The sequence below is a fragment of the Podarcis tiliguerta genome (genome assembly GCF_965153285.1).
Source record: "Podarcis tiliguerta genome assembly, chromosome: 11".
NCBI lineage: Eukaryota > Metazoa > Chordata > Lepidosauria > Squamata > Lacertidae > Podarcis > Podarcis tiliguerta.
This window is the reverse complement of record NC_139544.1, coordinates 14,657,953-14,682,978: the sequence shown is the minus strand read 5'-3', so window position 1 is coordinate 14,682,978 and position 25,026 is coordinate 14,657,953. Positions and strand designations below refer to the sequence as shown.

Genomic DNA, 25,026 nt, shown 5'->3' with positions numbered 1-25,026 from the left:
AGGGAGTAGACAAGCCTAGGGACTTTTCCCTGTCTCCCAACTAATGAGGGCCAAAGACAAGTTACTTTCAGAGGCATTATAATACTTTTTATTGTGTATATAAACTTAAAAAATGCTTTTAAAATGTAAAGTACCAAGAAGAAAAAAATATTTTTATTTGTACTGGGTTTTCTAAAAAAGAAAAACGTGATACCCACAGAATTAAGGATTACTGTATTTTTTGCTCTATAAGACTCACTTTTTTCCTACTAAAAAGTAAGGGGAAATGTGTGTGTGTCCTATGGAGCGAATGCAGGCTGCGCAGCTATCCCAGAAGCCAGAACAGCAAGACGGATCGCTGCTTTCACTGCGCAGCGATCCCTCTTGTTGTTCTGGCATCTGAAATTCAGAATTTTTTTTTTTCTTGTTTTCCTCTTCCAAAAACTAGGTGCGTCTTATGGTCTGGTGCGTCTTACAGAGAGAAAAATACCGTAAATGTGTATTTCCAGGAACACTGAGAAAATCACTAAGCCTTTATAGTTTCCCCTTAATACTAGACTACTACTACTACACCAAACTAAAATCCTTCGGAAATAAAATGAAAGTCTTGTAAAGAGTATAAAAATTTAATTAACCTGTGGATCCATGAGTACAAGTTCTACTGAGTTACAGTCGGTTTTGTGCTCTTAAGTTATTTAAGCAATTTTGGTCAGCAAAGTGCTGAGAATGTAATGTGAATACTTCTTCACATTCCTGCCAGGAAAAACGTTTCTTTTAAGCATGCTAAAGCACATCTGGTTCTTCAAGTCCAAAAGGTAAAAAAGAAACTGAAATTACATGACTCTTAGTTTATTTTCTTTTTTTAAAAAAAAAGTAAAAATGGATAGTTAATGTCAAAGTCATACCATTCCTGTTAAAAACTGGCACTTTGCCTAGGTAAGGCCTGCAACACGTTTGCCCCTTTGCAATGTTTGATCTGGCTTTACATATATGAGAGGGGAAGGGAGTGAACTAAATACTTGCTGGTGAGATCACTTAAAAGAAAATCCAGATTAAAACAAGTGTTCTTCTATTGACTGAGTTCTCATGCTCTCTCTTGCTCTTTGAGCCTTATAATAAGCCCAATTTTGTCAATACTCTCATATTTTGAAATGTTTCATGCACTGAAGGAGCTCAACTTAACCCCTAAAATAATGTTTACCTTCAAAAACCTAAAGCATCTTTTATTAATTTCAGGCGCCCTTTCACAAAGTGGTTTAAATAAATCAATAAAAATCTACTATCTGTTTTAGAAAGCTGTTCTCTGTGCATTTGGATACCTCTCAAGATACTCATGACCAAATTTTGCACGATAGTTCTTGAAGCCAAGGAAGAGGTTTTCATCTATGTTTGGGTACAACTGAAAGCCATTTTGAATCAAGATGGCGGACCGCACCTTTCAAAACTACACTGATTTTAACCACTGATTTGAAAAGCACAGTGATATTTTGGTTTCCTAGAATTTCCAAGCAATTCCAGGTATGAGGCTATGCGTGTACAATAAAACAGAAAAGACAAACAACCCTTTGTTTTTAATGAGGTTTCCCCATCCCATAAGAAGCCCCTCTGGAAGAAGGCTGGATCCAATGCATTGCCTGCCAATTCGTTTCCAGGACCAATGACTGTAGAGATTCATGGATGACGACTGAATTACTTAACTATTTTTTTCCACCCATAAGGCCACTTGCTTGTTGTTTTTCTGATTTGTTTTTGACCACTCACTTATTCAGAGTGGAACGCTATCATGAATTAGTTCAGCATGTACTCTATTCCCCAATAGCACATATCTCAAAAAATGTTTTAAAATAATTAGCCTTACCTGACATACATAAGTTCACTAAGTTCTAATTACTCAGAAATAATTAATCATTCGATTGGTAAAGCTGCAAATATAAAATTTATTTTAAAGGTATATTTATATAGGTCACTACGCTTTTCATGGTTTGTGGCAATCAGATTTCTTTACATTAAAACATACAATAGCTTGTTTTTCTAACTGATTCATGCCAGGAATAGGTAATGTCTGCTACACTTTCAGCCCTGTCTGAAGGTTTATACCCACCCACACCCCTTCCAATAAAATGTCATATATGTTAGGACTGTATGTTGAAAATGGTGGAATTTTCTAAAATTATTTAAAACGTCCGGGAAACCCTGGGCATATGCCAGCCCATGCAACCAGTGCTGCTTCTTTGGCAAATTTTCCCCAAAATATTTCACTTTCTGAAATATGGCAACCATAATATATGTATGTAAGGCTGTCATTATGCAGCCCCCACCAGAGGTGGTTTTGCATGAAGTCAGGATGAGGTGGGGAAGCAAAATAGAAGGCAGTTTTCGCAACAGCAGTGCCACGGCATGGGAGCCAGAAGGGAGGGAAGTTTGAGGAAAGCAGGGAGGAAGCAAAACGAGAGGAAATGCTGGTTTAAAACAATGGCAGAGGTTTGAGTAAAGTACCGCCATACAATGGAATATGTGAGGGCTCTGCATTCTTTACCTCTCTCACATGAGGCAGCTGAGGAATGGAAGTGGGAGAAGATTGAATACAGTGAGAAGGGTAGACACTGGAAGCAAAAAAATAGGTGATTCAAACAACGGCAGAAGTTTGAGTAAAGCAGAGATGGAGGTTCACTGAGAGAGAAAGTGTGGCAAGGGGGAATGAAAAGGAAATGGACGTTTTAAATGAGAGCAGAGGTTTGAGTAAAGTAGAGGTGGAGAAAAAATGACAGGGGGAAAGTGGTGATTTTAAAACAAGTGGTAGAGTTCACTGAGTAGAGTGAACAAGGGCTGATACTTAGGGGGAAATTTTAAAACAAGGTTTGCCTATAGAAAGTAGGGAGTTCGGAAAGGCTCTGCTATGTTAGCTTTTTAGTACTAGCTTCTGCGTTTCATCCATCTCAGCTATTCTCTTTGCTAAAATTGTTTTCAGCAACAACAATCCCTCAGTGTCACCGCATCCCTGCTTTACTTAAACTTCTGCCATTGTTTTAAAGCAGATTTTTCATCTAAGTGTCTCTCCACCCCCACTTTACTCAAACGCTTTTATTGTTTGAGTACAGTAAGAACGGAGGAAGACTGGGGGGGGGAGTGGCTGTTTAAAACTCCCCCACTTCCATTCTTCCACTGCTTCATTGTGTGAGAAATATAGGATACAGAGCCCTTAAATGTTCCATAGCAGCTTCTCAGAATTTATTTCACTGCTGGTAGGTACCATGCGTTGTCTTCAACATCTTAATGATTCAGTGTAGTAATTTAGAAGATATATTAGTCCTAGTGCTGCAGCAATAAAACTGCAATAAAACTTTTGCAAAGCTAATCAGGGTCCAGCATAGTTTCCTCAGGATCCTTTCCAACTCTATGATTCTACAAGTTTATTAATACGCAAGTACCCATATACGCGGATGGCGCTGTGGGTTAAACCACAGAGCCTAGGACTTGCCGATCAGAAGGTCGGCAGTTCGAATCCCCGCAACGGGTTGAGCTCCCGTTGCTCGGTCCCTGCTCCTGCCAACCTAGCAGTTCGAAAGCACGTCAAAGTGCAAATAGATAAATAGGTACCACTTCAGCGGGAAAGTAAATGGCATTTCCCTGCACTGCTCTGGTTCACCAGAAGCGGCTTAGTCATGCTGGCCACATGACCCAGAAGCTGTACACCGGCTCCCTTGGCCAGTAAAGCAAGATGAGCACCGCAACCCCAGAGTCGTCCGCGACTGGACCTAATGGTCAGGGGTCCCTTTAGCTTAACCTTTATCTTTGAACATATACGTACAACATCCACCACCTGATCTTAACATTTGCTAGCTGAACAAACTGGTAGGCTTACTCTTAAGCATCTATTCATCCTAATGACACAGCAACACTTTTTCAGCATGGTGTGTGTACAGAAAAGGGCTGCTGAATACGAGAGAGGACGAAGCATAGAAATGGGGATGGTCTGTGTACAAAAGAGTTGGGAAAAGGAGGAGGTCGAAAAAGGTGTAGGAGAAGGTGAAAATGGTGTGTATGGCCAAAGCTGGATGCACAACAGGTGAGGGGAGAATGCATGAAAAGTGATGTGTGATCTGTGTGCAAGAAAGAGTTGAGAAAAGGGAGGAGGAGGGGAAGGGTAGAAGGAAAGAATAATAGCATTTCTTGCCTACATGCTACATGTTTCAAAAACAAATAACTTGTGAATTCCACAACATAGCACAAAAGCCAAGGACATACCCACACTTGCGTTGCCTACGCAATATCTGTACTATGTACAGCTAAATTTAGAAACTAAAGCCGTCTTCACCTAATTTGTTTCAGTTGCTGTTGCGCAAGTAACAGTACATTTCCAAATTTTCACTAAGAGAAGATAAAGGATTTCTCATGGTGAAAATATACAACACTTCTCTATTTATTGTTACCATTACCTTTATTATTTATTCCAAAACTGATTTATTTATGATACAGTTCCAAGCAAATATTTTCTCAGTGATAATAATAATAATAATAATAATAATAATAATATATTTATTTATTTATTCCCCATTCATCTGGCTGGGTTTCCCCAGCCACTCTGGGTGGTTCCCAACAGAATATTAAAACCACGATAAAACATCAAACATTAAAAACTTCCCTAAACAACATGTTTGTTTTCCTTCATTAAAAACTGGAGTTATATCCTCTGTTTTGCTAGCTTTTCTTCTTTCTTAACCAACTGTATTCATAGTTACAATGTCTGTTATTTAGCAGGAATTGTAAAGGAGTACAATTTTAAAGAATGTTGCAGGCGAGAAAAAAGATTGGGCTTGCTACCTTGCCCCCCAACACTGTTCCCAAGAACTCAGATTTTCCTGTCAAAGTTCAGTCAAAATGAGCAAATGAGTTGAAACATAATTAATCTATACATAACATATATGTGGTTCATCTGTTCATGATTAAATGGATTTTCTCTTCCACTGTTCCTCTCTCACTCAAACACCTGTGCAATCAGATTACGTTACCTCACTCTCTCTCATGGTCAGCACCATGGATCTTCTTAGGTCTTACAATTCATTTAATAGTAGAAGAGGTCAAAAAGGAGTTCTTAAGCCTAAGGGAGGGTTTGGAATATTTCCAGAAATGCTTATACAAGAGAACGAGAGAAAGGGTTTAGAGTCTCTGTCCCATGATGCCGGGATTGCTTGACACTCTGAAGCAGGGAGGAAATGGAGGATGAAGTGTCTTGGCAAATTTCAAAAAACGGAGAGGGAGTAGCTGGAAGAAGCAAAAATAAATAGGGTGCAAAGTGTACATGGCAGGCGTTTTATGGGAGAAAATGAAAATTGGTGTTCCTATCAAGCATCCGACTGAATTCCTCTGTTAGGGTCCAGACTCTAAACCCCAAACTATGCCCCCCATGATCTCAGTCCAATATATCATAAGACAACAGGCAGTGAACACTATGTATGAGTTTTTCCCCAGTCTGTTATACCTACCTTCACATTTCTGAGTTGCTTCATTCTGTTTGTGACCAGCAGGGCATTTGCACTCATACGATCCAACTGTATTGATGCAATTTCCCCCTTGGCAGATTCCAGGGATTGCCTGACATTCATCAACATCTGCAAATAAAATATGCATTTTCAATATCCTAAATGAAAATAAACCTCGTGTGAATGCTAATACAATGTACACTAATGTGTTTTTTTTGCGGAGGGCAATGGTAATGTGGAATCTCCATCTCCAGACGATGGGATTAGTTACCTCTATGCTCATCAGTATTCCACAAATCCTGAAACCTCAAAGGTCCCTGCGATCCAGTGCTGCTGGGCTCCCAAACCCGCCCTCTCAGCCTGGCTGGACTGGCTGGAATTCAAATCAATCACCTGGCGAGAAAGCCTCACCAAACCCCAGCTGCCGGCCTGGGAATTCCCCAAACTGCTGGCCATTTGTCCCAAGCATTGCTCCCTGGGTGATGGGAGTCATCTGCAATGGGCCATAACAGCTGCCCACCCTTTGACTGGGTAAGTAGCCATTTCTGGAGTGTTTTAAAAGTATTTTATTTTTATTTAAGAACTTCTGTAACTTCTGCATCCACTGAGTATGGAGAAGCTACCATCTTATTTTAGATGGCCCCATTTTGCTTCTACACTATTAAATTTCCACATTACAAGGAATTATTCTATTTAAAACCAACCAACGAACAAAAACAATTCTAGTTCCAGAAACCTGAAGACACATACATTGCAAACAATAAGAATTTGAAAGACTTTACAATGTAGACATCTAGCTAAACATAGTTTATTATAACCATTGATTGCCAAACTTCAGTTGTAACTAAATTTGCAGAAGTGTTTATACTTTACTGCTGAAACTATGCTGAGTTTATTTAGAAATAAACAGCCTCCATAATGCATAGAATAGAGCTGATGTAAAGCCATGTGGACTCCTACATGTCCTTCCTAGAATTACCGTTTTTTAGTTTTTGGTTTACAATATAGGCTGTTCAAGAGGAACAACACTTATAATGAGGGTACATTAGATCAAATTTCTTTCTAATAAAAAATGACTTATGCATTCAAGTAGTCTAGAACTTTGTTGTCTGAAAAAGCTCAATGACTCTGCAGACATTCTTCAATAGAGAGGCCAGATTTTTGCCCTTTGTCTGGATGGTAGGTGCAATGGTGACCAATCTTTCCACCCAGAACCCCATGACATAGGCACTTACGTTTCTTTTTCATCTCAGCAGTGCTAATTCAGCACATTAAAAATCCTCAACACATCCCGCACCTATATACAGATTTTAGCATGTTTAAATGGCACATTAAGAATTTTGCAGACTGTTATCATTATTATTATTTATTGAATTTATATATCACCCCATACCCACAGGTTCACAGACTGTTGATGATGCCTTTAAGAAACTGTATTTTTATGGGAGAAATCTAAATGTAACAAGATAGTGCTGTTTCAAACACTATCAATTGTGTGAAAGGGTGAGACTGGACTTCTATTCCTAAATGACGCCAGATACAGTTATACCTCATGTCGTGTTAGGTTCATGTTGCATCTTTTCAGCTTGTGAATGCAGCAAACCCGGAAGTGTATATTTCCAGGTTTCACCATGCATTCTGCATGCTTCATACATGCACAGAAGCGCTCTATCACGCTCCGTGCTTGCGCAGAATCACCACTCTAGTTGTGGACTTTTGGGGGTGTGAACAGCACCCCAGAACGGATCGTGTCCGCAACTGGAGGTACCACTGTACACTGTATTGGGGTACCATTGACAGTTTTCCAGGAGGAAGATAAACCGATGAGCCGAAAATATTACTATGGAACACATAAGGTTTCAGTTCTGACACTTGGCTACATAATTCAACTTTCATACATTTCAGTAGAAATTCCAGTCAAACATATTGGTCTGTAGTTATAGGCCAATGAAATTTTGGGATTCCAGTGAGAACCTGGCGACTGGTTGGAGGGTCTGACAGGAGAGAATAAAAGGGCAGGCTCAGCATTTCTTAAGGGGCTTCGGAAGACTGTGAAGATGTGTGTTGAAGAAAAAGAGACAAGTCTGAGAGTTTGGAACGGAAAGCTCTTGTTGCCAGGGGAAACAATCAGTGTCCATAGGGGGCTTAGGAAGTGAGGAAGGAAGAAGGAGGAGCCAATGCTTTAAAGCTGAAATCAATGAAAGCCCAAGCTAAGAAGGTCTGCAAGGACAGAGGAAGTCTCCCACCAAAGTCCTTTGGAAAAGCCAACGGGAGCAGTGGCAGACTTTGGGCTCTCAAATTTCAGTGGTGCCCTGTGCGACGCAAATTTGGTACCCCCTGCCTCTTGTGCTCCGTTCTATGGAATTGTTGTGGTTCCCCTTGCAGTGCGGTGCCCAGTTCTGCCACATTGGTTGTGCAACCCTAAAACCACCTCTGATGTCACTACAGTGGTACCTTGGGTTAAGTACTTAATTCGTTCCAGAGGTCCGTACTTAACCTGAAACTGTTCTTAACCTGAAGCACCACTTTAGCTAATGGGGCCTCCTGCTGCCGCCGCACCACTGGAGCATGATTTCAGTTCTCATCCTGAAGCAAAGTTCTTAACCCGAGGTAATATTTCTGGGTTAGCAGAGTCTGTAACCTGAAGCGTATGTAACCCGAGGTAGCACTGTATTATATTTCAGTATGTTAGCTTGAAAGAAAAAAACAGCAAGAAGACTTCAGGTGATCAGCCAGTGATTTAACAGAGCTGGGGCTTAGAAGGGTAATTGGCCAGTGATATAGTGTAAGGATACCAACTAGAGCAAGCTTCTCTTTAAGACAACAATTACATTAAGACAACAAATACAAAATGACAATAGGTTGGGCAGGAGGAAGTGCTAGGGGGGAAATGGGTAATTTACTCTACCTCTTCGTCAAAATTTTCTCCTGTGGATTTTTTCAACCAATCTTCATCAGTTAATGGGAAAAGAATTTGTCTTCAAAAATTATCAAGGGGGAGAGGATATTTTGGTAAATTTCTCATGGGCAGGGTGAAGGAATTTGTTATCCTTCTGTTACTTCTGAGGTGACCAAAGGGTACTTTGTGAGTGCCCTTTCTTTGATTCAACAAATCATCTCACTAATAGCTATGGAGTATCTGGGGTTCCTGTGTTTTAAAGCCCAGGGCAAGACGTCATAAGGTAACTCATCCCATGGGGCTTTTTCAGATTAGGAAGCATGGAGTGGCAGGAAGGCAGCAGAGGGCAGGAGAAATCTTTACTGGAAGGCAAAATGCATATACCACCCTTGGACGCCTTGAAACAATAAGGTAAGCTCAAAAATTGAAAATTCTAAAGTGCTCTGAGAATAAGGCAAAAAAAAAAAAGTGAAGGAGAGAAAAGATTTGAGACGCTGGAGGGCAGATTTCAGCACTGCAATTGTTCGCCCAAAGTTAAGTCCCACCAGACACGTGGTATTAGTAACCACGTCAGTATTCCCAATAGCCTCTTTCAGTTCTTAGCTGTAAGGTACAGGGTTTGACCTTTAGCCTTCTGCTTCAATGTGCACTCAATGCATGGAGGCATTCAGTTATAAGTAGACCTTTTATCTGCCAATGTTGCTTATTCAAATGCAGCCAACTGTGTCAGCAGAGCGGTAGCTAATATTAACAATTTACAGATGTTGTAAGTAGCAAATTAATGTGCAAACAGCAATATATGAATTCTCTGGTGGCCACTACTTCTACAAAGAGTGTCTCTGTTTGACTCCTTCACAAGAGAATGTTTCACAGCTAAATGAGCTGCAGATATTAAATTATTAAATAATTAATTGCTCTACTAGCAGGAAACAAAAATAGGCTAAGTTTTCCTCTCTCCCTGCAGTGAAAACATTTTAGTATTTAAGAAACTTTATTAATCATTATCAGCTTTAGTTCCATTTATGGTAAAAAAAAAACCAAGGAAGGGGGGGGGAAAGACAGCAACTTGCATTATGTTAAACTGTTCTATGGAAAAGAAATCAGGAAGTGAAATATGAATGGAGCCTTGCTACATCAGCAACTGAAGCTAGAGAATCTATTGATATTTACATATGTACATAAATTAGGTCTGAAATTTGGTTGGACACAGTCTTACACAGTGAGGTTCTGAACTAGCCAAATGAATGCACGTATCAAGTTGATTTCAGTGGTTTCATAGGGCCACAGGTTAGAAGCCACATTGGTTTCCATCTCTGTAAATAGCTCTTATTATATTTTTCATGCCTCGCTTCGTTTTTCATATGAAAAAGGGGTCATAGATCTTTTGGTTCAGCAGAATACTAAGATGAAATCAAAGTATTATTGTGACCATTTATAGGTGGGATACACCGACAGCAGGAGAGTCTGTCAGATATGACATTGTTCTGCCCACTTCCATGAATGTTGTGGTTCCCACTATGCCACCCTATGGTCCAGCAAACCCCACTTCATCAGAATCAACTCGAGTCCTTTCCAGGGATATAGAAACATAGGTTTCAGACATGAGTATTTCTCACCTCTGCCTGGATGCCAGCATGTGCTCATGAGAACTCAAAATTCCATGGCTACTGAACATGTTTCTTCTGCACAAGCCGGTTAGTTGCTTTTTAAAATATTTGTTAACATCAGTGTTTCCCTAACATATTCTGATACCTCTGCTTCTTGTTCTCAGTGGCCTCATTTTGCCTACATTCTTGTCAGCACTCACCACCTGAGTCTGCTATTAGAACGAGTGGTTCTAGCCAGTCATATGGGCAGAAATATTCACAATCCTAGTGGCATAAGATGGACTTGTAAGGAAGTAAAGCTCGAGTCCAGTGAATACATATTTACAGTGCCATTTTACTGTAGATAAGTCAGGACTAACATTTGTTGTTTTCATCCCGAACTGAGTGTTTCTATAATCTTGCAGTGTCTAACCAGATATGTTCTTAGAGCGATGTTTCACATCAGGGTAGTCTCAGCTGGAATTGCTTCTCATCTGTTTTTAAGTTGATTATAAATGTGTACTAATTACTACAGAGATGTCCAATGGTCATCTCTTCCAGCTTGTCCCCTTCCCCAGACAGGTATAAGAGAGGAAACCAAATGTTTGGTTTAAAGAATACTGTAAAGCTTTCAGCTTTAAAGCCCACTTTACTGTTTATAGCTACATGAGTAGTAGGGCTTTTTGCTTTTTGTATTGAAGAGCAACTCTGCCATACCACATCAGAAGCAGCCACTGAAACTAAGCGAAGCTTCCACTGCAAAGCAACATGCTCCTCAGCAGATAAAGTGATATCTGTCAATGTAACTTTCTCCTCCTCCAGTTATCTTGTGGCTAAAAAAAAGGGCATGTCTGTCCTTTCTTGGAGGGTTTTAAGCAGAGATTGGATGGTCATCTGTCACATTTGATCTAGTTGTAATCTAGACTAGGTGACCCCTGGGGTCTCTACCAACTCTGCAACTCTACAATTTTCTGTGTGTATATGTCTGTGTTCTCTCTCTCTCTCTCTCTCTCTCTCCTTTCTTTTGTTCTCACACACCACTTGTATCCTGCCTCTCCAGAATGAAGGGCTCAAGAAAGCTAATCAAAAAACAATCCATCTAAAAAATCCCAGTAGAATGCAAACAATCCAGTAATACCTAAATCCAATAATATAGAATGTAAACAGCTAAGACTAAATGGCTGTCTAAATAAACAGGTCTTCAACAGGCAGCTAAAACCTAACACAACTAGGGCTAGATAGATCTCCCAAGGCAGGGAGGTTCCACATCTCAGAAGCTTTCCTACTAGATGTACCTCAGTTACAAGCAAGACATGTAGGAAGGCCTCTTTCATAGATTGCGGAGGGTCATCAAATAAGTTTATCCTCCCTTTTGGTTACAAGGCAGCTCACAATGTAAACTCTTCCTAACAGCCACATGAAAACAAAACTCAAGCCAGCATCAGAGGCCAACAGAAGAACCATACACATCAGGGAAGGCCACAAGCCAACATGCAGAATCTCATTCAAGATCATCAGATTTCTTTAAACTTAGGAACATACATTGTTTGGAAGAAGCATGCAAAGGGAATCACACTTGCAAGGAAGATGGGCTTCTAGCCTACACTTTAAACAGGGGGCCTATCAAAATGATGGGCACAGGAAAGCTTGTGCGAAAGGGCCTGTGCAAATAAAGATCAGGATGCTGGCACAGGCCTAGATGGAAGAGGAACAGAAAACAGTGGTACCCTTAGTACCCTTTTTCCTAGTGAGGACGATGGCTTGGACATGGCAGTTGTTTGCTGCCACTGTTTCCATGGTGCCATTGTTCTAAACAGGAAAAAAACACCACATAATCTCTCAAAGTAAAAAGCAGAAGATATGAGTTATGTGCCATCAAGCACAGCAAGCAAGAGAAAGAACATCTGGACATGGACTTGAAATCCATATTTTTGAATTAAAAGTCAGGAGGTGTACAACAACAGAATTCTCTCAGCTGTTCAGTTCAATGGCAAATCAGGAAAACTGATAGTGGCTGTCAAATAGTTCCATATAATACCTTTATGGGATTGTTCTGAGGATGCACCAAATGTGATTTCAAGGGCTTCTTTCATTTGGTTGGAAGACATAGCAATTCTGTCTGGATCTCAAGTAGGGAATCTTTCCTAATTATGACTTGAAAATGGGATTCTCCATTATCTTCCCTAAGGGCTGTGGGTTCAAGCCCCACATTGGGCGAAAGATTTCTGCATTGCAGGCAGGTGGACTAGATGATCCTCGTGGACCCTACAGCTCTTTAACTCCACAATTCTATGGTCTGAATAAAGGCCACACATAATCAGTTCCTGTGTTTCTCTGTTAGTTAACAAAAGGAACACAGTACTGTGTGCAGGAAAGCAAATTCAATCCATGTTTGCAATTGGCCTTTGTGTCTGGCTTAATACGAATTATGGATATTCAGCACTTTTCAGGATTTGTCCCTTGTCAAAAGTCTGATGTTATCTTTATGCCTTTGATATTTTGCTTCTCTCTGAAATGATTTGACAGTACAAGCTTCTCAGCAGCCAAGTTCCTAATTCATGTTGAGCGAAGCACATTCAGAACGCCATAAGAAGCAATTGTGAAATTACATAGTGTAAAAAAGAAAATGGTTGTTTTAAATGCGCATTGTTCACAGGCAAAATACCCACACTGTTTTCAATTTCCACAGTGTAATTCTGCAACAATGTCAACTCTTCATTGCACAGTTTAAGGATATTTGTCATGCTCAGTTAACCAGCAGCCAAAGCCGTGAAATGCCGAAAAACATTCTCAAGGGCACTGAAGCTACAGAGCCAAGTGAATCTTTGGCATACTTCTAATCATTTCTCTCCATAAACTACAGGAGTCATAAGCATCAGAGAAAAGATACTCATATAGTGAGCATACCCCTGAAAACCTCCAGGCCTGACACACAGTTTGTAAACTTCCACCCATTCCCTATAAGATGCACTTTAAGCATTTTATTGCCTATTTGCAATCGGTAAACTGCTATCTCCTGCCCCAAGGGGGGCGGGTGGAGCTACCTTCACACAGAAGAAGGCAGAAGTATCAAACTCTCCTGGGTCCCAGCAGAGCGGCTTTTCCCGACCAGGAACCAGGACTGAGACTAACAGTTCCAGAATCCCCCAAGTCTTTCTTTCCCTTCCTAAGAAGAAAATCCCTGGGCACACATGGGGACTCAGAGGCATTTTGGGAAATGGATGGGGAAAGTGTGAGGCTGCTTGAGGCCTGTGCTTCTCTTTCCAGGCAGCCCATCCACTTCAGCAGACACCAAGGGAGGTGTACAGAAGTGTCTTGGCAAGCACACTGGGAACCCCAATCCTAGAAGCAGGAAACAGACTCTTCTATGAGTTCTGACAGTGCGTACTACCATGAAGGAAGGCTGGACAGAGCCAAAAATGCAGTGCTAAAACCTTTTTAAAACACCACATACTTTGTTTCCCACCGTCAGCTTCTTTCACACACTTTTGTATACATGAATAAAAAATTTAAAAATTGTCCAATAGCACCTTAAAGACCAACTAAGTTTGTTCTGGGTATAAGGTGCTACTGGAAAATTTTTATATTTATTTCGACTGCGTCAGAGCAACACGGCTACCTACCTGAATCTACTTTGTATACATTTACACCTCTTGTGCATGCCAGAATATAAGCTTGCATATCTTCTCTCAAAAAATATACCAATTTTCCTGCATAAAAAATTGTAGTTTTGTAAGATAGTAGCAAACAGCGATGTGTGTATTTCATGTCTGTGCTTCAATGTCTGTGACAGTGTTCTGCTGGTTCAAAGAACACACGAGAAGCCTGAGGCCCATATGGCTGCATTACATAAAATAAAAGCTGTTTACCCTGTTGTGTTCCCACTGCAAGATCTGCAATGAAAGTTTTATTCAACATCATCCATGCCACTGCCTTCTGAGTCACATGAACAATTGTTCTGTTATTACACTATTTTCTTGGGTGTGAGGCCATGAACCCAATTCTTCTACCTGACCTATGGAAGTCTATTGAAACGTGCTTTTCTTTCGTGGCCTAAGCCTAAGCCTATGACACTTTCAGTGAGACTTTCCCAATCTAGTGTCTCCCAGATATTTTTTGAACTACAACTCCCATGATTCATCAATGGCCATGCTGGCTAGGGCTGATGGGAATTATATGCCAGTGACGTCTGGAGGGAACCAGGATGCAGAAGGCTGTTCTAAGGAGAAGGAAGGATATATTTACCTCTTGTTACTACAGGAAGGGATGCGGGTAGCGCTGTGGGTTAAACCACAGAGCCTAGGACTTGCCAATCAAAAGGTCGGCGGTTCAAATCCCCACGACGGGGTGAGCTGCCGTTGCTCGGTCCCTGCTCCTGCCAGCCTAGCAGTTTGAAAGCACATCAAAGTGCAAGTAGATCAATACGTACCGCTCCAGCGGGAAGGTAAACGGCGTTTCCATGCGCTGCTCTGGAAGTTGTACGCCAGCTCCCTCGGCCAGTAAAGCGAGATGAGCACTGCAACCCCAGAGTCAGCCACGACTGGACCTAATGGTCAGGGGTCCCTTTACCTTTACCTTTACTACAGGAAATTACTACTGGTTACTTTTTTCCTACTCATTCCACATTAGATTCGATACAATGGAATAAAATTGGCACATATGTCTGACTGATGTAGAACAACCTATTGTTATATTAATTCACCTTAGAAAGCAAAAGATCACTGTATCAATCCACTGAGCAATCACTTATTCATTTTGTACAAGGACAAATATGCTGCTTTGTTAAGGCTGCCAATTTTAGAACCAGTCTCTATAATGAGGATTTCTACATGACTCTCAGATTTTAGTGTCAGCCCCGTAATTGCATTAATTACATACTCAGTGCCTATAGGGACAAAAACCTTTGAAGTACATTTTCTTAATAACTATAATAACCCTCATAATTTTCAAGAAAATGTACTTTAAAGTTTGCCTGGGCAAGGTCAGGAGTAAAAATTGACATTTCTCCTTTATTTCAAAATTCAGTATGTTGTGAACAACAGTTACAACTCTGGGGGGTGGGGAGGAGAGTAGTTGCTCTCACCCCTTTCTAGGAAACCCCACATTTCACTTTGGGAACCGCTCGTTCACTTGTTTTACCAAAATGCCGTTTGTTCAAAGGAGGCAGAGCCTTGATTATGGACAGGGGCAGCAACAGTCATCAAAGGAGAACACCACTCAGGACATGGCGACACTGCAGTGCTGTCACTGCTGCAGACTCAGGTAGCATAGGGTAGGGCAGCAATGAGGTCAGGCCAGCAGGGCACACTAGCAGAAGTGCCAGATTGGGTGCCCAAACCACCCTGCTCTCTCTGCTGCCCTTATCTGCCCCCTCACTGTCCCATGGTGACAGTAGCTGCTGGGAGGCCGAGACTATTGTGGCCGCCCGCTCCACCAGCTGCTCCTGTGCAGAGGGAATTATAGACACTTAATAGACATGCTATATACAGTAGAACCTCGTGTTATGGACAGGATCCGTTCCAGAGGCCCGTCTGTAACACAGAACTGACGCAAGCCGAGGCGCTGCTTCTGCGCATGTGCGAGCAGCGAAACCCGGAAGTAACTCGTTCTGGTTCTTCCAGGTTGCCGCAGGACGCTACACGAAAACACGTAACCTGAAGCGGACGCAACATGAGGTATGACTGTATAATGGTTATCCCAAGAAAGGGAAAAGGCATCTATTGCAGTACATGAGACTCTATCTCAATGAGTAAATGGAATTGTTTTCACTCTTGTGTTTCATGCACAGTCTGTGGGTCTAATTCATTCTTCCACAAACACATCGGTTTCATTATTATGTCAATGCAGCCTAACAAATATCTTGACACTTACAGAAATGCTTTATATTTTGAATATACTCTCACTTTCTCTCTCTCTCTCTCTGTATATATATATATATGAGAATGGAGGGAAGAAACATCTGGCTTCAATCAATTGCTCAGATCTCCTCTACAGTAGGAAAACATTTAAATTGCAGTAACTAATGTAACACAAATGGCTTACCTTGACATGCGCCAGTGCGGATGTTGGGGATGAAACCACGGCGGCAGGGCTGAGGCTGAGCAGGGCACATCTCACAAGGATGGCCCCATGCACGTCCAATGGTTGCGCAACAAAGCGTCTTCGTGCAAACGATGCCAGTCAGCTGGCCTTGACACATCTGGTTGCTGACCTGAGTGAAACAAGGGCCTGTTCTGTAATCTGGAAATTAAGAGGAAACATTTTAATGCCTGAGGAGTGCCTCCACCTCCACATCTATAAACAGAGCAACTTTTCAGTTTACTTCACTTATCTGATGGAGTAATATGTTCCGTTTGAAAGCTTGCAGAATAATGAACCATTTTTTCTCTGAAGGGCCATGGAATGTTGTGACTTTTTTAAAATAAAAAACGAACAAATTCGCTATATCCCACTAGGGATTTAAATTGCTTGAACTCTTAGTGTACCTTGTCTATAAAGGTAAAGTAAAGGTAAAGGTACCCCTGCCCGTACGGGCCAGTCTTGACAGACTCTAGGGTTGTGCGCCCATCTCACTCAAGAGGCTGGGGGCCAGCGCTGTCTGGAGACACTTCCGAGTCACATGGCCAGCGTGACATCGCTGCTCTGGCGAGCCAGAGCCGCACACGGAAATGCCGTTTACCTTCCCGCTAGTAAGCAGTCCCTATTTATCTACTTGCACCCGGGAGTGCTTTCGAACTGCTACGTTGACAGGCGCTGGGACCGAACAACGGGAGCACACTCCACCACGGGGATTTGAACCGCCGACCTTTCGATCGGCAAGCCCTAGGCGCTGAGGCTTTTACCCACAGCGCCACCCGCGTCCCCACCTTGTCTATATTTTCAGTTAAAAGGAGAGATTGTTAAACACTATCCACACATAAATGAAAGGGCAGGTGTCATGCAGCTTGCGCAAATTTTGATCAGAGTGCTGCTTTGATCTCATGACCTGGCAGGACACTGAGAAAAGGGAAGAGGATCCCAGTGAGGAGGACAAGTGAGGAGTAGCCCCCAGGACAAGCAGAAGATGGGGAATGGGAGGCTATGGCTGGGGAGGTCTCCTCAATGAACAGCAGAGGATGTTGAAGAGACAGCCAGCAGTTCACAGGGGCCAGAGGAAATAGACATGTCACCAGAACCAGAGGTGTCCCCTTCTCCATGAACATGACAGGCTCTGAGGCTCCAGGAACAGCGGGGAATATACCTTAAGAGGCTGAGGTAGATAAGAGAACACAGCCCAGTTTACTAGTTGATCAGGTGAAGATCAGGTGACTTGTTAGGTCTGGGAGGTTTGTGGTCACTCAGCTTGATTAACCTCAGAGCAGGTGATGATCACATGCTTTGTCAAGGAGAGAGATGGCCTCTTCTCCCTTGCAAATTGCCCTGATCAAAGGACAATTTGCACCTGGAGGTGGACAGGAGGAAGGTGTGCTTAACCTTCCCCCAACCATGGGGAAAACTAGCTAACTAAAATTCTTTCTCTTACACACACACACACACACACACACACTTTTTTCCTGCCAGAGTTCTCAATGTGTGCCAATTTCAAAAATGTGGGTTCGGGACACTCTGATGCTACAGTAAAGGCAACTGCTGGGGAAGATTCAGCGGAAAACAATTGGCACACTTTCTTGCCCATTCTCCAGCACTAATTGTTCCTTCCCAAAGGTGCCTTGCAATGAAGAAAGGAGTGAGACGATGTCATTACACAACAGCTATAATGCAACAAAGCCAAAAATTGCCCCTTCATTTCAGCAAAAGAAATGGCAAGCCTGCAGGTTACATTAAAGTTTTGTATTCAATCGCTTAATGCCCAAGCCTCTTGCAATATAGGCCACTATATAAAAAACACCTGTATTGTATAACAAAACACCACCCTTTATCCAGAGAACACAGAGCAGTTTAAAGTATAAAATACAAAATACATAAGATAACAACACACACACACACCCCGCCAACCAATAACCCCACCGCAGCACCCAAAGGCTTGCGTGATAGGCAAGACATGGTGGATAATGATGCTGAAACCAGCAACAGACAAGCCCTGGTTGAAATACATAAAATTTCTTTAAGTATCAACAAGTCAGAGAGGATTCAGTGAACTGTTTGGAAAACAGGTTGTACAAGGATAAGCTAAATGTCTAAGGAAAAAATTAACATAGCTAAGATTCAAATAAGCGTATCATCCTAAATATGTCAAATAAGAGTATGCATTTCTTTACCTGGGTAACTAATGGATGGATTTTAAAAGCTGGTTTCAGATGTAGCAAATTTATGCAGAGTACTGGAAAAGGTTCCTTATAAAAACAGATGCCCATGCCCTTGCAACTTCCCATCTGGATTTTGCACCCACACCAGGGTTCAATTTAGTTGGGTGTGCCATAGTACCCCTGCTATAAACCTTTTGGTGAGATACTTGATCTCCCTACTAGAAACGTATTCATGCTGGCACAGGGACAGCCAACATGCTTGTGCAGCTTGCCATTTCGTACTGCAATGGTGAGCAAAGATGGGACATTATCACAAGGCTGTCGGCCTGTTTTGCATGCTCATGATATCTGCCCAATTGCAGTGCTTGTGTCAGTCTCATAACTTTTGCTTTGTTCCACACGCTGCCGCCTATGTCTGGAGAGGCTCACTACTAAATGCTGGAAGTCCAGCAGGGATTCTTATTACATCTTTATTCTATGCTCTATGAGTCCGAATAGCTTCTTTCACACAGAAGAACAAACTGTGCATGTAAAAGTTGATGGAACCGCCGCCCCTAACTTCTGGACTTTAAGCAGAAATGAGTAGTTACTTTGTTTTGTTTGGGCTATACACCCTGCTCATCTTCCTCCTATCGCAATTATTTCACTAGTTACAGAGCAATTCAAAGCCCCCTTGCGACGGATGTGTAGGTGTATGTTGGATTGGCCCTAGGTGTCCCTCTGTCTTTCCCGCCAGCCTCCCCTGGCCTCCTCCTGCCCACTACCTGCAAAGTAGTGCCAATGCCACTCTGCTAGAGCAGAGCACCTTCATGAAGCCAGGCAAAGTTCTGCCAACAGGATCTCTACTGGGTGGCAGCCAGCAAAAAGTACCGTAGCAGGGCTTTCCCAGAAGAAGCTGATCAGGGCTGAGATCTGCTGGATTCTAAGCCTGCCCCACTACCATCATATAATGGAATTGGCCCCAATATGATCTGCCTGCCTTCTGCCCTGGCTTTTGGAATAGCAGAGCTGCAATCGTAGTTCCATCATGCCATTAAGGTACTGCCAAGCTAGGAGGGAGTATGGTTTATTCCTTTGCAGTGGTTCCCAAACTGGGGACTCCATCTGTATTTGGACTTCAATTCCGATCATCCCTGATCACTGGTCTTGCTAGCTAGGGCTGATGGGGCCTGTAGTCCAAAAACAGCTGGAGACCCAAGCTTGGGAAACCATGGTTTAGAGCATGGGTAGGCAAACTAAGGTCCAGGGGTCAGATCCGGCCCAAACGCCTTCTCAATCCGGCCCGTGGAAGGTCTGGGAATCAGTGTGTTTTTTACATGAGTAGAGTGTGTCCTTTTATTTAAAAGACACCTCTGCTTTATTTTGTGGGTGTCAGGGAACTGCCATCGGAGCTGGAGGCGGAGAGAAGGCTCCAGAGGGATGCCGGAGAGGGTCCCAGTAGGGAGAGAGGCAGCCCATCCGCTGGGGAAGGAAATCAGCGTAACACCAGTGGAGAAGGGGGGCAGATGGGGGAATCGGAGAGGTGGCTCCAGGACTCCTCGCCGGAGACCAGCGGAGAGAGTACGGGTACTCCGCTGCCCACACCCTCCCTGCGCAGAAGACTTCCGCGCAGGGAGAGGAGGAGGAGACTGGGCGTCAAACAGCTTTTATGCTGGAAAAGGTTCAAGAAACGCCCACTGATGGATTCTGCCAGCGACTGAGGCAGCCACGAAACTTGAGGCTGTCCAGACAGAAAGGGTTCAACCAGGTAACCTAGCCAGGAGTGGCGGCAACTTACTCACGAGCAACCCCTAGAACCATTACAGTGGGGCATAGGAATTCATTCATTTTTTATTTCAAAATATAGTCCGGCTCCCCACAAGGTCTGAAGGACAGTGGACTGGCCCCCTGCTGAAAAGGTTTGCTGGCCCCTGGTTTAGAGGAAGACTTGCATCAGCCAATGCCTATAGGATTTTTAATATTTTCATGCCACTTTTCCTTTGGGATGCTCAAAGACGTTTACATGAAGTTCAGTAGGAGATTGTCCATCAAGGTTCTAACTTGGGCTGTAACAAAAGTATCAATATCATGCTATGATCAAACCATGCTATGGATCAGCTCCACTCTAAGGGACGACCACTTTCTAAGGAATGCCTGATACGACAGTGGGATGCTTTCAATTTTCCTTTTAGAACTACCTTCCAAGTCATTAATTTCTATGTTAAGGCTGAGGGATTTCACAAGTCCCAACACATGGTGATGTATTAATGATGGTATCCTGGACACGTCACCAGTGTATCACACCTACAAGTCCACAATTACATGGATCTGAAATATTTCCGTAGACACATATCCCCGGTGGCATTTCAAACCAACCTATGCAAGGCTGATAAAATGATTTATTGCCATGGTGCATAGGAAAACAAGCTGGCACATTGCTGAAGGCATTCCATGCTTAGGCTGACGACACTTTTTTCCTTACACCTAATTAAATTAAACGTAAAATTAACATAAACAAAAATTAACTTCATATTTTCCTTGTGCGCAGACAAGTGTCGTGTTAGGAGTTTCACAATTTGTTTTTGCCCCACTGTCGCTATGGGAACAATTCTATCAAAAGGCACTGATGGAACACATGTTACAAATTATAGTTTGTTTAGCAAATCTTATGCCTTGATGAGAGTTAGGTAACCTACTTTTCACATGTAGTTGCTACGTTCTTCTCTGTCTCTGAAAACTGTCGTCTCCAGGAATGGAATGACTTAGGACATGGAGAATGACAAAATAGCTATAATAAAACAATTGTCCATCTCTCTGTGTGTACACACATATATTTACGCCTACCTTATGGTACTTTTTTCAGCATCTTTCATTTGCATTTTAAAACAACAGCCAGGTCCTAAGACTGGATGTAACAAAAGTTACACCAATGCAATGTCACAAAACTTACGCTAAGCTCCAAAATGCACAAGCTAGGAAGTAAGCCTTATTGAGCACAATTGAATTAACTTCTGAGATTGTGCTGCAGATCTTATATCAGCAATGTTAGGCTGGCATGGCACTAATGCAAATATTTGGGATCAGCAGATAACAGCATTTCCATAGTTTGTTCACCCGCACAAGGTCCCCTTCCATTCTTAGGCTCCGCACAATTATAATCCCATGCACCGGGAGAGCAAGACTAGCACTCAAGCATTGCTCAGATGGCTTGCAACAATGAACGATTACAACAGAATAAAATATACTAAAATACCAAAAAAAAATATTCAAGAAAAATACATAAGCTACACAAAATTAAAAAAACATTTTAAAGCAGAGCTAGAGATCATGAGTAAAAAGTGCCCATAGTTCATGGGGTAAGATGGTGCAGCCACTGAAAAGGTCCCAGCTTTTGGCATCATCAACCATGCCTCTACTCTAGGTGGGGCAAGAGATGGGTCTCCATTCTAGGTAGGGGACAGAGAGCCCAATACTTAGTGAAGCAATCATAGTATCACTTAAGCAAACACCCTGATTTAGCCCTCATTCCACTAACCCACAAATCAGACTTTTATAGGTTTCAAGTAAATCATGGCTTTGTGTTCCCGTGTTTCATTTCTGTATATAATTCTTCAAAATATAAGCATCTGCCAATATGCTTTATGTCCTGGCCTACTGTTGTACAAAACAGACTATCAAAACGTCAAACTGTGCAGAAGCTGCAAATAAATACATTAACGATCACCTCAAACATTTTATTCCAATAGTTTAATGGTCATTAATGAAAAACCTATTCTTTCTAAAATAATGCATCACAGCCAAAACAAAGAGGTTGCCATGAGGCTTTGGCTGTTTACATTAGATAGTCATGTACTGATTTAGACCAGATAAAAATAAAAAGCATTTTTACAATGTTATGCAGCAAGCTGGGAATAATACAGTGCATGTGGGGAATGAGAGCCAGTCTCTTCTGTTGGGGGAGGATAATAAAAGTCGTCATTTTCCCTAGAAAATTAACTATGCTTAGAATAAGATAAGTCTCACAAGTAAAAGATCAAATGCTTTTCTGCAATCCTCTACTCAAATCATGCTGGGACTGATGTATGCTACCACTACACCATTTCATATTTTCTAACTGTGTGCTTTCTCTTCCATCTAGGCTGAGTACATATGGAATTTGACAGGCGTTCCACTGCCATAGTGGCAGAACATTTCTGAATCCAGGGTTAAGTTTGCTAACTTAATCTAGCTGCTCCTAATACTCACTGGGAGTGGCCGCCGAAACCATATAACACCAGTCTTGAAAGACCTACATTGGCTCCCAGTACATTTCAAAGCACAATTCAGTGTTGGTGCTGACCTTTAAAGCCCTAAATGGCCTCGGCCCAGTATATCTGAAGGAGCCCCCATCATTCAGCCCAGACACTGAGGTCCAGCTCCGAGGGCCTTCTGGCGGTTCCCTCACTGTGAGAAGTGAAGTTACAGGGAACCAGGCAGAGGGCCTTCTCGGTAGTGGCACCTGCCCTGTGGAACGCCCTCCCTTCGGATGTCAAGGAAATAAACAACTATCTGACTTTTAGAAGACATCTGAAGGCAGCTCTGTTTAGGGAAGCTTTTAATGTTTAATGCTGTATTGTGTCTCTAATATTGTGTTGGGAGCCGCCCAGAGTGTCTGGGGAAACCCAGCCAGATGGGCAGAGTAATAATAATAATAATAATAATAATAATAATAATAATAATAATAATAATTGCTTGAGCTCCCACATACATGCTAAGCAGCAGCCTTGACTTCACTTTAATGCTTGTGTAAAACAAAGAACATAGGAAACTGCCTTATAAGAAGTCAGATCATTGGTCCATCCAGGTCAGAATTGTCTGCACTGATGGGCAGAAGCTCTCCAAACTGGGGATATTCCAAGCCCTACTGGAGATGCCAGAAACTGAACCTTGGATGTTGTACCAGCCCTCCCCCTTCATCCCTTCAGTTCTGGAGAAGGTTCTTTGAAAGCAAAACACCCCTGGTTCAATTCCCAGTATCTCCAGGCTCAGCTGCAAAAGGCCCTGTCAGAAATGCTGAAGAGCTGTGGAATAAAAAATTTAAGGTCTTATATGTTCATAAATGTACCAACCAAGCACGTACATAGATACGGGGACCACATGTCTGGAGCAGCACAGGAAGAGAGTCCTGAAACCATTTTGACTCCCAAACTGACCAAATGTTTTCTCTGCAAGGAGGGAGGGGGTGAGGGAACCTTCCCATTGTCTCAGGAATTGGGTAATCACCATCTCAAAGGAATGGCCAGACTACCCGGAAAGGCAATCAGATATGGCATTATCAGATAAGCTGGCAGACAGGAAAAACAACAACATTCAAATTTCTGTTGTAGACCGCCTTTTCTGTGATGTAGGTATGATGTTTGTGGGGGGTGGTCTTGGGTTACACCCCTTCTGTGATGTATGTGTGATGTATGGAGGGGTGATCTTTAGCTCCAGGGCAGGGAATTTAAAATGTCTACACAGTATAAGTAAGGGCAGGCACACCTTTGTTCTGGGTCCTCCTCTGTCCTCCTGCGTGTGAGGGAAGCACCCTGTTGCAACAGTTTAATAAAGATCAGGCTCACTAGCTGCTTTGCTTCTCAATAGTCTCTGGTTGGCCTCTGTTATTTTCTCCTACCAATAGGGAACCCACGTAAGGACTCTATACGGGCTCTTGGACACCTCATAAGGGAACAAGGGCAGATGTTTGTTTACAACAGCTGCTGCCAGCCAATGTAGGAAACAGTGAGGCAGGTGGACCAACAGGAGCAACCAGTGGGGGAGGGGTTAGCAATAGAAACTGCACTCCAACACAGGCTTTGCACACAGGGGAACTGCATAGGCAGCAAGTAACAAAAAACACTTAATGAGCAGTGCAGCAGTAGAGGGAAATCTTGAAGGGCTGGGGGGTTTGTTTTGTTTTCAAAACAAGTGTGCTACAAATGCACAAAGGAAATTAAAAACATAAAGATGCTAAAAAATGTTTGCCTTAGTACTTATGAGCATAGCCTTCATAAAAAGGTAAAGGTACCCCTGCCCATACGGGCCAGTCTTGACAGACTCTAGGGTTGTCCGCCCATCTCACTCAAAGAGGCCGGGGGCCAGCGCTGTCCGGAGACACTTCCGGGTCACGTGGCCAGCGTGACGAAGCTGCTCTGGCAAGCCAGAGCCGCACACGGAAACGCCGTTTACCTTCCCGCTAGTAAGCGGTCCCTATTTATCTACTTGCACCCGAGAGTGCTTTCGAACTGCTAGGTTGGCAGGCGCTGGGACCGAACAATGGGAGCGCACCCCGCCACGGGGATTCGAACCACCGACCTTGCGATCGGCAAGCCCTAGGCGCTGAGGCTTTAACCCACAGCGCCACCCACATCCCTATAGCCTTCATACACTGCATTTATTAAGGAGAATTTAAATATGGATATTAAAATGGAACCTACAATGCATGTTTGAATAGAGCAATCAGTCAATAATAGCAGAGCAGTCAAATGGAATATTGGATTCATACAGGATAAGCCGTAACAGCATTTCAGGCTTGCAGTCCGTTCCAGCACAGAAGAGAGTTATTTCCCATAAAAACAAGGCATGCCCAACCTATGCATGTCAGATTTTTAGACTGGAAAATTTCTCTCTCATTATTACTTTTGATTATTTTCAGATGTTTTTTGGTTTAGAGGGAAGCCTTTCCCCCAACTTTCCATGTACTGCTTTCATTGTGCTAGCTGATCATTGCTAGCGCAAACAGACAAGCGGGATCGCCACAGGTGGCACAGCAACTATGGCACACAGCCAGCAGCTGCAGCCAAGCCACTTCCCAAACTGGGAGGAAAGATAATGGACTT

General features: G+C 42.6%; 1 protein-coding gene across 1 annotated transcript in view; it reads right to left on the bottom strand.

Annotated features, from left to right (window-relative positions):
• Positions 1-25,026, bottom strand: part of FBN2 (fibrillin 2) — a 138,609-nt gene that overhangs the window by 93,238 nt on the left and 20,345 nt on the right. Inside the window, exons 6-7 of the mRNA XM_083403565.1 lie at positions 15,987-16,184; positions 5,463-5,588 (exon numbers count right to left, since the gene is read on the bottom strand). Coding sequence (XP_083259691.1) covers positions 5,463-5,588; positions 15,987-16,184 — 324 coding nt within the window. The remainder of the gene's footprint in view (positions 1-5,462; positions 5,589-15,986; positions 16,185-25,026) is intronic.